The 17,867-nt window shown below is 41.0% G+C and overlaps 1 protein-coding gene across 1 annotated transcript in view; it reads right to left on the bottom strand.

The window, feature by feature from the left end:
* Nucleotides 1–237: 237 nt before the first annotated feature.
* vwc2l (von Willebrand factor C domain containing 2 like) overlaps nt 238–17,867 on the bottom strand; it is a 41,518-nt gene continuing 23,888 nt past the window's right edge. Inside the window, exon 3 of the mRNA XM_063050008.1 lies at nt 238–416. Within this exon, the coding sequence (XP_062906078.1) occupies nt 265–416 (152 nt within the window). The 3' untranslated portion in view covers nt 238–264. The remainder of the gene's footprint in view (nt 417–17,867) is intronic.

Here is a 17,867-nt window from a genome sequence, read left to right as displayed (position 1 = left end):
CATAAAAACTGATAAACCAAAATAGATCTGCGATCAGCAGTCAAAACCCTACTTTAATTTTCAACCAAAATAGCACCCACAGGTAGGATGGGATAATGAACAATATTAAAAAATAGTGTTTAACCAAACAGTATTTGCACCAGGGATCTAGATTTTCCAATGACTATTGCAACATGTAGAGCTAGGCAATTCTTTTGGCTGTAAGCATTTTTATGGTGCTACTTTGCTGGCAGTTAGTCAGAAGTGGAACAGTTGACACCCGGTTCACAGTCGTTCACATTCCCGTTTGACACATGTGGCCTGTCGCTCCGTCTTCCACCAATCCCCATTCTGAGAGCACTGGCATATGGTACAGTCGTCTACCTTCACTTCCTTTCCTGCTGGGATTATTGTAGAGCCTGCAAAACAGTTGGGACCTGAAACAAGAAGAGTAACACAAATTTTAGAAGACAGAGAATTTAACACAGCACAATAACCTGCAAGTACTGAAAATATAGGAGATCCAAAACAGGTCAGGTAACATCTGCAAAATGTCAGACTGGTGCTTTGATTGGTTCTCGGCCTGAAACGTCGACTGTACCTCTTCCTAGAGATGCTGCCTGGCCTGCTGTGTTCACCAGCAACTTTGATGTGTGTTGCTTTGATTGGTTTAAATGTTTTTTAACTTCTTTTGGAGATTTTGAACAAATGTATTGTCTTGCTTAGTTCTTAAAATATTTCAGCAATCTAGTTATGTGGGTAATATAGTCAAGAGAACTGACAGAACTGCTCTTACACATTGACAATTTAATCTTGTACTTTCCATTTGAACAGACATTTGAATTAGCACATGGAATTTAATGGTGGTTTGCTGGCCTATTAAATCAGCTGTTCTCACACCCTTCACCAAACCCTCACTAGCTTCTGAGGTTGTAAACATGTATTTTAAAATGAAGACACAAGATGGAAGCTTTTGATGGGAACCATTGACAATTTTAAAATTAAGACACAAGGTGGAAGTTTTGATGGAAACCATGGACAGTTACTTTGCCCTCCTGCAGATGCTATTCAACCTGCTTAGCTCCTCCAGCAGATGGTTTGTTTCTCCAGACATTTAAATACTGTGGGTTGCAAGGGAAAATCTAATTGAATTGTTATATTAAGGATACTGATCTAGAAACACATTACTGATATAACAATATGATTACTGGTAGTAATAAATTCATTACTCAGTTTAAGGTGGAATGAGATAATTTGACGCAACAGCCCAATGCAAGCTCCTTGAAAAAATTTCAGTTGGCCCCACATTTTCCAAAGCCCTGCAACATTTTTTTTATTTTTCATTTATTTAATTCCCTTTTGAAAGTTGTGTTTGAATTTGCTGTTACCACTTTTCAGGATGTACAGCAAACAAAGTCTCATCATCTTTCCTTAACAATTTTTCAAAAGTGTCTTAAAATAATAAAATTCACCATTCTCCATCCCCTTTTCCCTCTCTCACTTTGCCTGGCCATCGCCTCCCTTTGGTTCTACTCCCCCCTCTTCTTTCTTCCATGGCCTTCTGTCCTCTCCTATCAGACTTGCCCTTCTCCAGCCCTGTATCTACTTCCCAGCTCTCTACTTCACCCCTCCCCCTCCCGGTTTCACATATCACCTCCCCTCCCCCACCTTTTAACTCTACTCCTAACTGTTTTCTCTCCAGTCCTGCTGAAGGGTCCCAGCCCGAAACGTTGACTGTACTCTTTACCATAGATGCTGCCTGGCCTGCTGAGTTCCTCCAGCATTTTTGTGTGTGTTGCTTGGATTTCCAGCATCTGCAGATTTTCTCTTGCTTGTGATTAAAATAAGAATTGGGTGCGTGATCCTAATAGCCATAGCTCAGTTCTTTGCCTCATTCTTTAACAGAACCCTTAAAGAGTATACCCTAATTTTTATCTCTCAACCTGTTTTATATCTATTTTGTCATCCTTCAGTCCCAAGGGTTTTAATTTTTCAAGGGTATTGAACGGCTTCACATATTAAATACATGATGTGTCACTTTTTTTATTATCTATCAGGAGTTGAGGTAACTCAGGCAAGATATAATCAGGTGAAATCTACTGGAATGATTTTATTATACTGTGTAATCATCAGAGCAACAAGTCTAATTTCTAGTTCATACCACAGCCATAAGATCTGTTGAGTGTTTAATCTTCTACCATTTGATTAAATCACACAGGAGCTTGTATTAATTCAGTGAACCAACTGTTGGGACAAAGGTGAGATATGACTATTGTTATAATTTGTTCTTGTGTTAAATTATGTTATGAAAGAAAATGTGTGTATGTTGGTAGAAGCAGTTCCAAAGCAATGGGTATAGCTATCTAATTACTAGTAACTCCAATAAGGAACTTGGGGGAAGGCTGTTTAGGTAGGGAATGGTATGGAAGCACCAATGGCCAGGAATGGAAAAGTCTAAAGGACACCCGGTTTATCACAGGCAACGCCCTCTCCACCACTGAGCACATTGACAAGGAGCGCTGCCACAAGAAAGCAGCATCCATCATCAAAGATCCTTACTATCCAGGCCATGCTCTCTTCTCACTACTACCATCAGGCAGGAGGTACAGGAGCCTGAGGTACAACATTACCAGGTTCGGGGGCAGTTATTATTCTTTAGCCACCAGGCTCCTGAACCAATGAGGGTAACTTCACTGGCCTTTAACTCTGAACTGATTTCACAACCTGAGTTACTTTCAAGTACTCTACAACTCATTGTATATTTATTCTATCTGCAAAAACCTGTCTTCTGTTTCACATTGTTTTTTTTTGTCAGTTTTTGTTTATGTGCATTCTTCCTAAATTTTATTATATTTCTGTATTTTTCCTGTAAATGCCCACAAGCAAATGAATTTCAAGATAGTATACAGTGACGTATATACCTTGATAGCAAATTTACTTTGACTTTGAATTTGAATGGTTAGAATGTGGGGATTGTTGCCGAATGGAGTAGTCACATCAAATAATACCCACACATTTGAGGAAAATGGGAAATGAAAGTGAATCATGAAAACAGAAACAACTGGAGATATCTAGCAGTTCAGGCAGCAGCTGTGGAGAGAAAAAGAACCTAGTTTATTTTTCAGGTGGTTGATCTTTCATCAAAGCATCTGATGAAAGAAATGATGAATCAGGTTAGATGAGGTAGGATGATAGGAAGCCCATGGAGTGTTGACACTGTCACAGACTAACTGGGCAAAATGGACAGGCTCTGTGCTCTACCATCTACACATTTCCTCAAGCATGAGGAAGGATACTGTGTACCTTCAGGAACACAGAGAGGGCATGCCCATTTGTACCACATTCAGACAATGCATATTGCAAACAATTCCAGATACCAGAAAATAACGAGAAGACATAAATCTTATCTTGGGAGGTTAGATTGTTGCTTTAAATTCTTTATTGGATTTACATATTCATCTGAACTTGTTGATTAGATTTCTGTTTTGTGATACCCATATGCTCTCTCCAAAACTATTAATTACACACTGTAACTACATCAGTGTTGTAAATATTAGGTACACTGGCATCGCATTTAGTGCGACACTGTTACATCTAGGGCAGACCGGAGTTCAATTCCGGTGCCATTCTGTAAGAAATTTGTACATCCTCCTTGTGGAATGCGTTCATTTTCCCCGGGTCCTCCAGTTTCCTCCTGCAGTCCAAAGACGTACCGGGTAAGTCAATTGGTTGTTGTGAATTGTCCCGTGATTAGGTTTAGGATGATTGGGATTGTCGGGGGTTGCTGGGGCGGTGTGGCTCGAGGTGCCGGAAGGGTTACTCTGCACTCTATCACTAAGTAAATAAATAGTCTCACCAATGATGGCAAAGTCACTTTTCACGGCTATGCAAGATGGATAACTTGGACACCAATGCAAGTAATGACATCTGTCCCAAGACAGCCTGAAATCTGCTATACCTGGTTAGATATTTTGATTATTCTTGAGCCACACGACTCCCAATAGATCATTAAATGAATTGTGCTGCAACATAGTCTTGCACTGTTTCCAGCAATACATCACTGCAATCATATGAATTATTCACTCTGTGTTTCCCTCCAACGATATAGATTGTTGAGGCAATAAAATTACTAATTACATTCAAAGTATATCAATTAAAAGATAATTATCTTATGAATAATGATTATAATGGCAAGAGTAATTTGTTGTCGTGCATTTTGCCGAAAGGAGAGCATTTATTCCTTTACAGAATCTCAGAAGCAAACAACCCCTACCTTCCTCATTTACCTATTCCTAAAACAATAAAAATTCTGAAAAACGCTGAAGCTTGGTGTCCTTTAATTAGATGCCAGGCTCTTTCATCTTTTCAATTACCATTTTCAATTAACTAATGTTCTACTCTTTTCTACGTTGCAGCATTTTCTGAATTTTTTATATCTTTCATGGGCTTTAAAGTGTTTCAGGATATCCTGAGGTTTTGAAAGCTTCAGTATGAAATGCAGAATCTCTTCAGGACTTTAACCTCCTAATAAAGAGTGATGAGCAGGAGTTTGAGGTGATTGGTGGACTGAAGAAGGGTGAAAGATGAGATGTGTGCTGTGCCAAGTAGGGGAGGGGCATGGGACTGGAGCTGGAAGACTGTGGCAAGTAGATGATAGGTGGAGGCAGACAAAGAGAGAGTTCGAAGAAATGAAAGACAGGTGTGTGTGTGTGTGTGTGTGTGTGTGTGTATGTGTGTGTGGGGTGGTATACTGAAGACTGGTGACATTATAAACAAGAACAAAAAGCCTATATAATAAATAATAGAGGTGATATACTTGCCCAGTTTTACTTAAGCTTAGGGGAATAAACTTCTCTAGTGTAGCTTCCTCTATACAAAACATAGACTGAAACTAGCATGGAATGATTTCTGTTCATTCATACATCAAACTGTAATAAATACCTCCCACCTAATTAAACTAAAAAAGAATCAATGAAATAAATTTCATCTTTTATTTTTACAGTTTCTTGCAGAGCAAAAGAGACTTTCAGAAAAATATATGTATTTGACATTGGTAATCTGCCTATTTACCAATGTTCCAATTTTTAATGCACAAACATCTCTTGCTGTGCAGATTTTTGCCCAGTGACAACAACATGCATCAATTTGAATTATATATATATATAGAGAGAGAGGTATTAAAGAGGTATTAATTTTAACAGCTAGCAAAACACTGCCAATAAGAATTTTGATCTCCTCTGGGTTTGATCATTTTTGCTTTCATTCATCTTTCATTCACAAAACATACATGTACCCGCCTGTAGCGGGTAATGAAGGATTTTCTCGCCAGAGCTTTTGCACACTGCCCACGTGTGATTTCCTTGCTAAGTGATACTTTAAAAAGTTATGTTTCCAACTATCACTCCACTTCTTCCCACTTTCAAGTTCTCCAGCAACTTTTACATCATGACAATACACACAGGTAACACCAGTTTCTGTTTTGTACATAAATGTTTCGCATAGCTGCACGTTCCTGACCTCTCGAGCTTTCGGTGTAGCCATTTCTACTGTTTCCTTAAGCCATTTTCCTTTAAATGAACTAGAAATTATTCTGTGCTTCACACCCTTTGCTTCTTTGGAATTCAACATGGTAAATCAATAATTTCTTCAATAAAAACAGTATAAATAAGTCAGTTCTAAAAGGTGATGTATACATTTAAGTCTTCTCCTTATTTGAAAATATGTATAACATTAATCATCAAATACATTTGAATTGCAATTGCTTAAAAGTCACATTAGAATTTTACGTACAACTAAGACATGGTCTGCATACTTAAGTGAAACACTGGGGGATCTGAACAGCTGGGTTTTCGCAGGATATTAAAAAGTTATTTTTACAGAAGTGGCCCATGAACAGATCAACATTACACATCCCAATGAAGTGGTGTGAATGTCAGGTAATACCCAAGATGAACAACACTGTTGTAAGTTACTGAATGATACATGGAATATCTCAAAATATGACAGTAATAATTAGTCATTGTTACTTGTAATGTAGGATCTGGTACTTTGCACTGACTTCACATCTACTGTCATCCCTGTACCCATCTGCTGAAAGTAATTTTTACTAAAACTACTAGTGATTAAGTACACAAGAAAATGGGGCATCCATGACCTGAATGAACACCAACCAACAAGATATTGGTTTAGCTGACACCAACACCAACCAGAAGATATCGCTTTAGCAGATCAGATTGAACAGTTAAATCAGCAGTTAGCTGAATCAACACCAACACCAACCAACAAGATATTGCTTTTGCTGATCAGATTGAACAGTTGTGAAATTAACAATGCAAAGACCAAAACAGAATAAATTAGAGAGATAGAATCCATGGGGGATATCAGTCCACTAGAACTTTGCACTGGAGAGGTAGTAATTGTTACTGATGGCTGTTGAGGCAAAGTTATTGGGTATATTTAAAGTGGTTGTCATGGGTTCTTGATTAGTAAGGTCTTCAAGGGTTATGGGAAGAAGACAGGAGGATGGGATTAAGAGGGAAAATAAATCAGGCATGATGGAATGGCAGAGCAGACTCGATGGGCTGAATGGCATAATTCATCTCTTATTTCTTATCGGCTTAAGGTCTAAAAATGGGAAGATAAGAGACGGAGCAGATGGAGAGAGAGCTCAGTTAAAGAAAGAGAAAAGGAGGGGAAATTTGCCCTAAGAGAGAGCAAGGTAATACAAAATAAAATTATTTTAACAATCTTAAAATTGACAATTAGAACTCAGGGTCTTCATGAGGTGATGGTTAATAATCAAATTCAAAAATAATTAATATTTATGTAGCACTTAGTTCATTCATTACAGAATACCCAAAAAAGCTTTGAGGTCAATGAAGCATTGCATTAGAATTACAAAGCAAACATCTATAAACAACAGTGACTAAATGATAAAAAGATTGGTTAAAAGATTACTTTGAAGACAAGCAAGGGTGTTGTTTTATGGAATTTCTTTATATCCACCCAAGAGAACAGATGCGGCCTAATTTGATAGATTGCATCTATAAAGGTGCATCTCCTAGAAACTGATACTGTTTACAGGACAATGGTCAAATCTCTGGAACAGCACTGTAGTCACAAATTTCTGAATCAGAGGGAAGAGTATTATTGATGAAACCATATACAGATGCCACTGTAGCTCAGGGAGGTTTATTGGCAATAACAATTATGACATCGTTAAAGGAATACTTGGGCCATTAATGTTGAGTGCTTTTTCAGGACATGTTTAATTGTACCTATTGTAAAATAAGAAGAAACCATGGCAGTTAATGAATGTCAGTGCTGAGACAAACAACATGGGGTTTCTGGAGCAGCATGGTAGTGTAGTATTTTGCATAATACTATTGCAGCACCAGCTGTAAGATTAGATTATAAGGACACGCAGTCCTCTATTATTGTCATTTAGTAATGCATGCATTAAGAAATGATACAATGTTCCTCCAGAATGATATCACTGAAACACAAGACAAACCAAGACTAAAAAAACTGGCAAAAACCACATAATTATAACATATAGTTACAACAGTGCAAAGCAATACCATAATTTGATAGAAGAACAGACCATGGGCACGGTAAAAAAAAGTCTCAAAGTCTCTCGAAAGTCCCATCATCTCACGCAGACGGTAGAAGGAAGAAAAACTCTTCATGCCATGAGCTTCCAGCATCACAAACTTGCCGATGCAGCACCCTGGAAGCACCTGACCACAGCCGACTCTGAGTCCGTCCGAAAACTTCGTGCCTCTGACCAGCCCTCCGACACCGAGCACCGAGCACCATCTCTGCCGAGCGCTTTGACCCCGGCCCCGGCAACAGGCAATAGGCAAAGTCGAGGATTTGGGGCCTTCCACTCCGTAGATTCTCGATCGCACAGCAGCAGCAGCAGTGAAGCGGGCATTTCAGAAGTTTCTCCAGATGTTCCTCCGTGCTTCTCACGTCTGTCTCCATCAAATCAGGATTGTGCACAGCATCCTACTTACAAATATGATATCATTTTGAAGCGGCCGCGCGCGCTGCATCACGCCGCCATCTTCTCCTCCCCTCCATTGGGGTTCAGTTCCCACTGGTGTGTATAAGGAGTTTGTGTGCTCTCCCTGTGGCATTGCGTATTTAATATTTCAGTAATATTTGAGTAATCTTGTGTATATTGGTTGATTAAGCATTCTTGTTTGTTTAAATAATTCATTCAAAGGTTCATATATTATGAAAGCATGTATCCATATATAGAACTCTGAAATTTGTCTTCTCCAGATAGCCACAAAACAAAGAAAGAATGTGAAAGTCATTCAGAGAGAATCATCAATCTCACCGCAAAAACAAACAGCTTCCTGATCATCGAACCCCATCCCCCCGCACAAGAAACAAACTGAACATCAACCCCCAAACATCCTCCCCTTGTACAACAAAACTGAAATGGAACCGGCTTTAAAAAACACAGAATATAAAAACCATAGGTCTGGAAAAGTCCACTGTCCATAAAGGCAATAGTCCAATCCATAAATGCAGAACCACGATACCATCCTAAGATATCAGTGACATTCATCAAAAGAGAGGGACACCATACAAGGGATAGAGGCCTGCCCGTCTGCCACAGTGAGCCACAGAGTAAAAGGTCACTCACAGAATCCTCCTTCAGCAGCGAACAAAAGGCAGGCTATGGCTGCTGAAACTCTCACTCGCCTTTTGCATTTGCCTCGATGCCTCAATCTTCCTCGATGCTTTAATCAGCGATTAATGGACACTTTAATGGCGAAATAGTTGAAAATGGGCTCACGCCCCATCTCAAAGTCTCTTCGCATTGAGGCCGTCTGAGTACGTGCTCGCTTCCTAGAATCTTCTCGGAGACAGTAAGGTGCTGGATCACTCAGAACGACCTCCAAACTGTAAACTGTCGGCTCTAACTGTCCCCGAAACACATATTTATATATTACATGTAAAAATAAATGAATTGCAGACGTTACTATGCTTCCGTGTGATATACACTTGTCTTTAAAGTAAAGAACAAAGTTAGACTCACATATCAGACTCCCATGTCTTCCCATAAGTTAGTTTAATGCTTCGAGTTTGCAAAGCACAAGATTCCTCCTGGTGCTCTGTTTTCCTCCCACATTCCAAAGACGTACGGTTAGAATTAGAGTTAATGAATTGTGGGCATGCTATGTTGGTGCTCAAAATGGGGTGACACTTGCAGGATCCCCGGCACAATCCTGGCTGATTGATTTGATGTAAATGATGCATTTCACTGTATGTTTTGATGTACGAGTGACACTTAAAGCTAATCCTTAAAACATGATGAACTTTGCAATGTTGGTGTGGATCAACTCAGTTTAAGTTGGTCACATTTCAACATGAATTATCTCCACAATGGAAGTTGACATTCAGTTATTGCATAGGTCATGATGATTGGCATGTTATTCTGTCGGAGAAATTGAGCCTAATACAACTGATGTCATTCCGATCTTGGAGCCATCTACAAAGCTGCATATAAAAAAATGAATAGATACAATCCTCAACAATTAAGTAGGCAGAGACGGCTCTAATCAAACCGAAGATAGTGACCAACAGTCTTTTATTTGTGATTGGACAGCAGAACAAAGAGCTGAAAAGTAGTTCTGATGATGAAGGGTGTTTGACATGGAACATAAGCCCTATTCCTTTCTCTGCAGAAGTTGCCTGACCTGCTGAGTACCTCTAGTATTCTCTGTTTTCAGGTCAAAGGTAGAGGTGCTTAAAGGTGATATGATGCCCCTAGCTCAAAATGAGTGACCGCATGTTTCAGTCAATTTACAATACAAACACTTTGCAGGGAAAGGCCTAGTGGACACCCCAGGATGACTCATTCTGTACATACTTCATCAAGAAAGCAGCATCCATTATCAGGGACCCCCACCATCCAGGCCATGCTCTCTTCTTGCTCTGAACATTGGGCAGGTGGTACAGGAGCCCTTTGTCCCACACCACCAGGTTCAGTAACCATTATTACCCTTCAAACTACAGGCAGCTGAACTAGGGTGGATAACTTCACTCACCCCAACACTAAACTGATTCAACAACCCACAGACTCACTTTCAAGGACTCTACAACTCACGTACTCAGAATTATTTGTGTTTTTTATTTGCACAGTTTTTCCTTCATTTGCACATCGGTTGTATGTCCATTTAACTTTTGAATTGTTGCACTTTGTATAGAAAGCATGAAACGCAGACAGCATGCAAAGTTGATACTAAAACAAACTGGAAGAATTGAACGTATTGTGCCTGGGCAGCCTACATCCATTCCATTCAATTCTTCCAATGTCCAGTGGCTGTCCCATGTTCATTTTCTCTCTCCTCCAGATATACCTGCCCCTCTTATCACCATGCCTCTTTCCCCTTCTCCCCCCTTTCTATTTGTTTACCACCCACACGCTCCTTCTGCTGGTTCTCCTTCCCCTCTACTCCCCACCTCCCTCCCTCTACTCCAAGCCCCACTTTCCTCTACTGTGACAGAACAGGTTGGCAATGCTAGTTCTCCCGCTAACCTTGTCTCTTTGCCCGGTTAGTCGCTCCTCCTTGTCTGTCCCTGGTCTACTTCCCCAGCAGTTCACATACTTTTCCCTCTCATTCTGCAGTTCTTGGGAGTTCACCATTTACACGCCCCAACAGCAAAGCAATCGTTAGCTTGGCTAATCAAATCCCTTCAGTTAACATGCTCTACTGGTTTATAACCCACACTAAAAAAAGGATTCTTGATTTAGGCATTCCAAACAGTTTCAGTAATTTTCACTCACACCGTTGCATCGGTTTGGAGACAGCACAATGGCCCCAAAAATACCTGAGGGGCAGTTTGGGGTGTCCTAAAATACTGCCTGTGTTAGTGGGGGCAGGCGCACTACACCCTACGCAGGCAACACCACTGGTGGGGAGGCACTATTCTTTCTAAGCATGTGGACACTGATCTACGTGTTTAACTAAGGCATTTGTTGTGGAATAAAACTGTAGGATGTGAGCATCGCTGTTCCATTTCTGCATGTAAAATAATTATTATGGTTTGGTCATATGATTAACCCTCCCCCCCACCCCCGACCAACAGTAGATTTTCCTGTTCCTTCTAGGCCAGGTGGAGGCACATATAAGCCCTCAGTCTGGCTTTACTAGAGAGGTGTGGAGGGTGGATTTGACGGTTGTGAATAATTATATTGGAAAGCTAAAGACAACGTGTGTTATGGAGAAAGCCTCTGTATATTTGTAATTTTTTTGTCTATTTGCAAGTACTTTTTTTTCTTCACAACTTTTGGGCAGCTTTTGCACTTTTTCCTCCTGACACTAAATAAAGCCCCTTCACTCTGAAGTGCAGGTTGTGTTTTTTTTTGTTGGGCACGCTTACCCATGCCTGATAGTGAGGTGTGAGAGATGGTAAGTTGTTGGGGATCCAGACATATGGATGTGACCCCACCATCCTCCAGAGCTCGAAATGCCAATGACGAGCACCCCCACTGTAGTCCACACATCAGCCATTTCGGAGGGCAACTGATCCTCCAACACTCTGTCAAGTCCCCTCACCATCTGCAGAGCTCAAATGGGGAGTACTATGGGATCACACCTTTGTGCCTGGATCCCCAGCAACACAAGCTTGACGCCAAATGGGAAAGTGTAATCTGTTCAGGTATTCCACCACTGCCACCATCTCCCTCACCTTACTGTCTGGTGTGGGTAAGCGTGCCCAGGGAGGGTCACCAGTTGAAAAAACAACAGATGGTAAGCTGCAGCAGCTCATCAGTGCAAGGTTTTTTTTCCACCTGGCACTAAATCAAGCCCCTTGCACTAACTTGCTGTTGTGGTTTACCATCTGTTTTTTTCAACTGGTGACTCTTGTCGTGCACGCTTACTCACACCTGATAATGAGGTGTGACAACTACTATTTGGTTGCACCGTCTTTTGCCCTTTTTCAAATGCAGCTGCCAGCTTCTGGTGCTTTTTCCACTACCCTTCCCTCATCTGCCTATGAACCCAATCGTGCCTCCACTGGATTCACCTGTCAGCTGCCAGCTCTTGCTCCATCCCTTCTCTCAAACCTTTTTAGACTGGCTATCACCCCACTATTTTTTTAATCCAGATTAAGGGTATAGACTCTTGCCCATGTTCCTTCATAGATGCTGCCCAGTGTTCTGAGTTCCTCCAGTATCTTGTGGGTTTCCACCATTTGCAGTTTTGTGTGTCACAAACTTGGTGCTGCCTAAGTTTTATAACATCTGCGTGCACTCATTCCCAGTGAAGTTCATTGACAATGTGTATCAGAGGGAGGCCAATGTACTTATTTACAATTTAAAGCTCATTGGATTTTTTCAAAGAGGAAAATGCATTGTGGTTGGAGTAGACAGAGTGGAAGGTCCTGAACAAGCGAAATTCACCTGGGAAGGCTGATCACGGGAAGACTGAGACCTGATTTTGGTGGACCCAGAGGAAGGGAGGATCAACATGCTGCACTCTTGGGGTTGGGAGGGGGGAGCAGGAAGCTATTGAATTAAAACCATTAGAATCAATCAGAGGAAGCCATTTGATCTGTTGAATCCTTACTTATTTTCTTTTCAGTAAGCTTGTTAGTTAGAGCATAGAACTTGGAACATTACAGCACAGTGCTGACCTTTTAACCTGCTCTAAGATCAATCTAACCCTTCCCTTCAACATTGTTGTTCCTCTTCGTGACTTGTGACGCATTGGGCAGCAGCATTGTCATTTCTTAAGCTTTTGTCCATTTTTTTACGAGGCTGAGTTGCTGGCTCGACGCTCAACCAGCACAGATGGACAGTGTGTAAGGAGCAGGCCAGATTCAAACCCAGGACGACATGCCCCGAAGTCTGGTGTAGATGTGACTATACCACTGGCTGGCTCCCTCACACTGAGCGCTACATATTTTTTAAATCCATTATCCATGTGCCTATCAAAGAGTTTCTTAAATGTCCCTAATGTATCTGCCTTTATCACCACCCTTATAATGCATCACTCTCTGTGTAAAAAACTTACTTCTCCATCCCGTCCCCAATACTTTCCTCCAGTCACCTTAAAATTATCACCCCTTGTATTAGCTATTTCCACCCTTGGAAAAAGTCTGGTTATTTACTCAATCTAAGTCTCTTAACGCATTGTTCTTTTCCACTGGTCTATCCCTGTGGTCTTGCATATTTTATACTCCTCAAGAGCTTTCCTACATGGCTTTTGAAACTTGGCTCCCATCACCTTCATAGACATTGTTCCATGTTATTACACAGAGCATAAAAAATAAGATGGAGGGGTGGAGATACATTGAAAGGAGGTGTAAAGTGCCCCTTCTCTCTGCTAGCCTGCAGGTCATCCTTGGGCAAGGTGCATAGCTCCCCCCCTCGCCCCGTTCAGAATCATGTGAAGCCATGGCAGCGGGTGATGGATGATCATATCAGTGGTTGGTGCATATCACAAGTCCTGGTTATGTGACCACTGATATCAGACAGACAGTCTCTGAAGAGTTTTGACAATGGCTGGGGTCACCTATCTTGTAAAGACACTGCCCAGAAGAAGGCAATGACAAAACCACTTCTGTAGAAAAATTTGCCAGGAACAATCATGGTCATGGAAAGACCATGATTGCCTACATCACACAACACGGCACATAATGAATGAATGAGCTTTAAAAATATCCCCCTTACACTCCCCTCGTGGCAAAAATTCTTCATTTCTGGAACCAATATAGTTAATCAATATGATCAATAACAAGTATACTGCTTTGGATACTGTTGAGGGAGAAGAACTATGGGGGGGGGTGGCGGGGGGGGGGGAGCCCCAGTGACCAGATCTTTAGCACTGTGGCTCAGAAGGGGAAGAGGAGGAATGTAGTGGTGATAACATATTCCATAGTTGCAGGAGTAGATAGGAGAGCCTGTGGACACGATAGACAGATCCATATGGTATGTTACCTCCCAGGTGCCAGGGTTAGGGCTGTCTCAGATCGTGTCCATAACTTTCTAAAGGGGGAGGGTGAGCAGCCAGACATCTTGGTACATTTTGGTACCAATGACATAGGAAGGAAAAGAGAGAATTTAGAGAAAAGCTGAAAAGCAGGGCGTCCAGGGTAACAACCTCTGGATTGCAGTCTGTGCAACGTGCCAGTGAGGCCAAGAATAGGATGATTTGAGAGATGAATTTGTAACTGAGGAACTGGAGTAGGGGGTAGGGCTTCAGATTTAGGATCGTTGGGATCTCTTCTGGGGAAGGAACGACCTGAACCCAAAGGGGACCAATACCCTTGCCAGCAGGTTTACTGGAGCTGCTCGGGAGGGTTTAAACCAATTTGCCAGGGGGATAGGAACTGGAGTGATAGGGCATTATCCACCTCAGCATTGAGGACACCTTCAAAAGGCGATACCTCAAAAAGGCAGTGTCTATCACTAATAATCTCTATCACCCAGGTCACGCCCTCTTCTCATTGCAGTACAGGAGGGGTGCAGGAGCCTGAAGACACACACACATAATATTTCAGGAACAGCTTCTTCCCTTCTGCCATCAGATTTCTACATGGACAATGAACCCACGAAAACTTCCTCAGTAAATTTTCCCTCTCATTTTGCACTACTTACTTAATTTCCTTTTTTTATATATACTTTTTATTGAAATTTCAAATTTTTATTGTTATCTATTGCAATGTACTGCTGGCACAAAACACCAAATTTTACCACATATGCCAGTGAAATCAAATAGCGGTGGTAAAAATTGATGATAATATAAGCAGTTGGACTAAAATTCAAAGAGGCGTTAGACAGGGATGTGTTGCCTCACCGGAAATATTTAATATCTATAGTATATATTGGAATCAAATGGCGGCGGTAAAAATTGATGATAATATAAGCAGTTGGACTAAAATTCAAAGAGGAGTTAGACAGGGATGCGTTGCCTCACCGGAATTATTTAATATCTCCAGTGAAATGATTCTCAGAGAAATAGAAGGCCTAGATGGGATAAAAATTGTAGGTGTTAACATCAACAATATAAGATATGCAGACGATACCACCCTAATAGCAAGTGCTACAGAAGACCTACAAATCCTCCTAGACAAAGTAGTACAAACAAGTGCAGATTTTGGTCTAACCATCAACTGTAAAAAAAACCAAATGTATGGTAATATCAAAACAGCAGGATAATCCCAACTGCCAATTGTACATCAGTAACCAAGAGATTGAACAAAAGACCAACTTTAATTACCTTGGTAGCTTTATATCACAAGATGCTAGAAGTAAAGTAGAAATAAAAAGAAGAATTGCCATTGCCAAAACCAACTTCCAAAAAATGAAACCCATTTTTACCAACAGACACATTTCTATGAAAACAAGGCTTAGGCTACTAAAATGTTACATCTGGTCAATCTTGCTGAATGCTTCCGAAACATGGACTATAACACCAGAACTCCAAAGAAACTTAGAAGCAACAGAAATGTGGTTTCTTAGATGAATGCTGAAAATATCATATAGAGATAGGGTAACTAATGAGACAGTACTCCAATCATACAAAAAGATCTTTACTGAGAACATTAAATGAGAGGAAACTTAAATTCCTGGGCCATGTCATCAAAAAGGGAGAAATAGAATGCCTTACATTACAAGGTCGTATGCCTGGGAAACGCAGAAGAGGAAGGCAAAGAAGAAAATATATGGACAATGTGAAAGAACTAACAGATCAGTGTGCGAGATATCATTGACGCTGCGAGGGATCTTTCGATGTGGAGAGCCATGATCGCCCAAGCGTGTAACGCGCAAGGCACATGAAGAAGATGCCAGTGATATTAAACCTGATTCAGATATTTTTTGTTTTGTACATAGCTTTCTTTATAAACTCCAGAATCCCACAGACTTTGTTGACCACTTTCTCAATAGGTGCTTACACCATCAAAGTTCCATGCATGTAAATATTGTGATGACAAACCAAGTTATCAGAGATTGATGCTAATGAGAGAGATAAGGGAGACAATGGAGAAACGTTCAAAATGTTAATGAGAGAGGAGAGAGAGATAATGGAAAAGAAACACAATTCAGAATATTGACGGACCGGTTGCTTTGAACCTGAACTGTTTGAAGTTTGATGGACAGGCGATACCCCAGCAGGGGGATAAAAAGAACAGGTTCGCTAAGGCGCAGCACACACCACGGGATCATGAGATAACGAGACCCTGGAAGAGCGGTGTGCCCCCACAAGTTGGTGGGAGTTTGGAGGTCCGGTTCGCAGGAACCAACCATAGACTCACAGGGTGAGAAATTACGATCGGTGGGAACCTGGTGTGTGTGTCTGCCTTTGCCTGGGTACCGGGTTCACCACGGAAGAACGGTTGTATCTGGAACGGAGGGGTCACAGTCGGTGACCACAGCGGGATAGAAGACATAAAAGGGTCCGCCCGCAGCCAACTGTGAAGAACATCAAAGGTCTGCCTGAATCAAAATTGCATCCCTCCCCCCCCCTCCAACGGCACAACAGTGATTACTGCGAACTGTACTAAGCTGAACTGAACTCTGCGTCACTTAAGACTGATCATTTTATCCCTAGACTTCAACAGAGCTTGGTTTGATTCCTATTACCCTAGTTCTCTGTACATGTGTGTATTATCATTGCTAACCTGTTGCATTTATATCCTTACGATTAGAGTACTGTGTTACTTATTTCTTTAATAAAACTTTATTAGTTCCCAGTAATCCAGACTCCAACGAGTGGTCCATTTCTGCTGGTTTGGCAACCCAGTTACAGGGTACGTAACAATATCCAGGTCCCTTGGTTATAATGCACTCCTTGGAATTGCACCATTGTCTATGCTGTGATTCCCAAACCAAACCCAACCAAATTATTTTGCTAATATGCATCCCCTCACACTGCATGAAATTCCACTTGCCACCTGCCTGTTTTTGCTGCCAGCCTATCCATGTTCAGTTGTCGTCACTTTTTATTATCTTCACTGTCACACTCCCAAATTTGCATTATTCGCTAATCTCAAAATTTTTAATATATTACTGCAGGGAACAGTAGCTGTCCATTATCACCAAGCCTGCAAAACAACCTTTTATTATAGCCTGCTGCTTCAAGCTAATGTATTTTATTCAGATTGTTGCTGAACCTCCTATTCAGAGAGCCTCAGTTTTATTAACCAATCTTTCATGGAGTAATTTGTAGAAAGAAAACACATATAATGTTTAGGAAGCTAAAAGCACACGGAGCTCTTGAGAATTATAAAAGAGCTGGAAAAGATTTCAAGTAAGGAATTAGCAGAATAAGAAGGGTCATGAAAAGTCCTTGGCAAGTAAGATTAAGAGAATCCCAAAGACTTTCTGTATCTTTCATCAAAGGAAGATATGGGAGTTTGGGAATGTAGGTCTAACTTTATGTTTACTTTAAGTAAGGCATGCGTGTATCACGTGGGAGTGTGATGATGAATGCAATTCATAAGTTTAGGCGTATAACCCGTAATGAATTATTTACACAAAGAAGAATGCTTAATCAAACAATATATGTACAAGATTACAGAAGTATTATTGAGATATTAAATACAGAATGAAAACATACAGTGAAATGTGTTGCTTGTGTTAATAACCAGCATAACCTAGGGATGTGCCACACATTCCGACACCAACATTGCATGCCCACAATGCTTGGTAGAACAATGCAGAACGCAACAAGCGACGAAACAACAACAGACAAAACAAGCCCTCTTTAAGCTCTGTTCCTCCCTCCCTTCCAGGACGCCACACTACCCAAACAATCATTTTTCAACTGATTCATTCCTCCATGAACCACTAGTGTAATCAGTCTTATTCTGAGAGCAATTCTATGTTATTTCCTCTTCCATGAGTCGACTCTGTTCTG

This window comes from Mobula hypostoma, chromosome 6 (genome assembly GCF_963921235.1).
Source record: "Mobula hypostoma chromosome 6, sMobHyp1.1, whole genome shotgun sequence".
Lineage (NCBI taxonomy): Eukaryota > Metazoa > Chordata > Chondrichthyes > Myliobatiformes > Myliobatidae > Mobula > Mobula hypostoma.
This window is presented reverse-complemented; position numbering and strand designations above follow the sequence as displayed.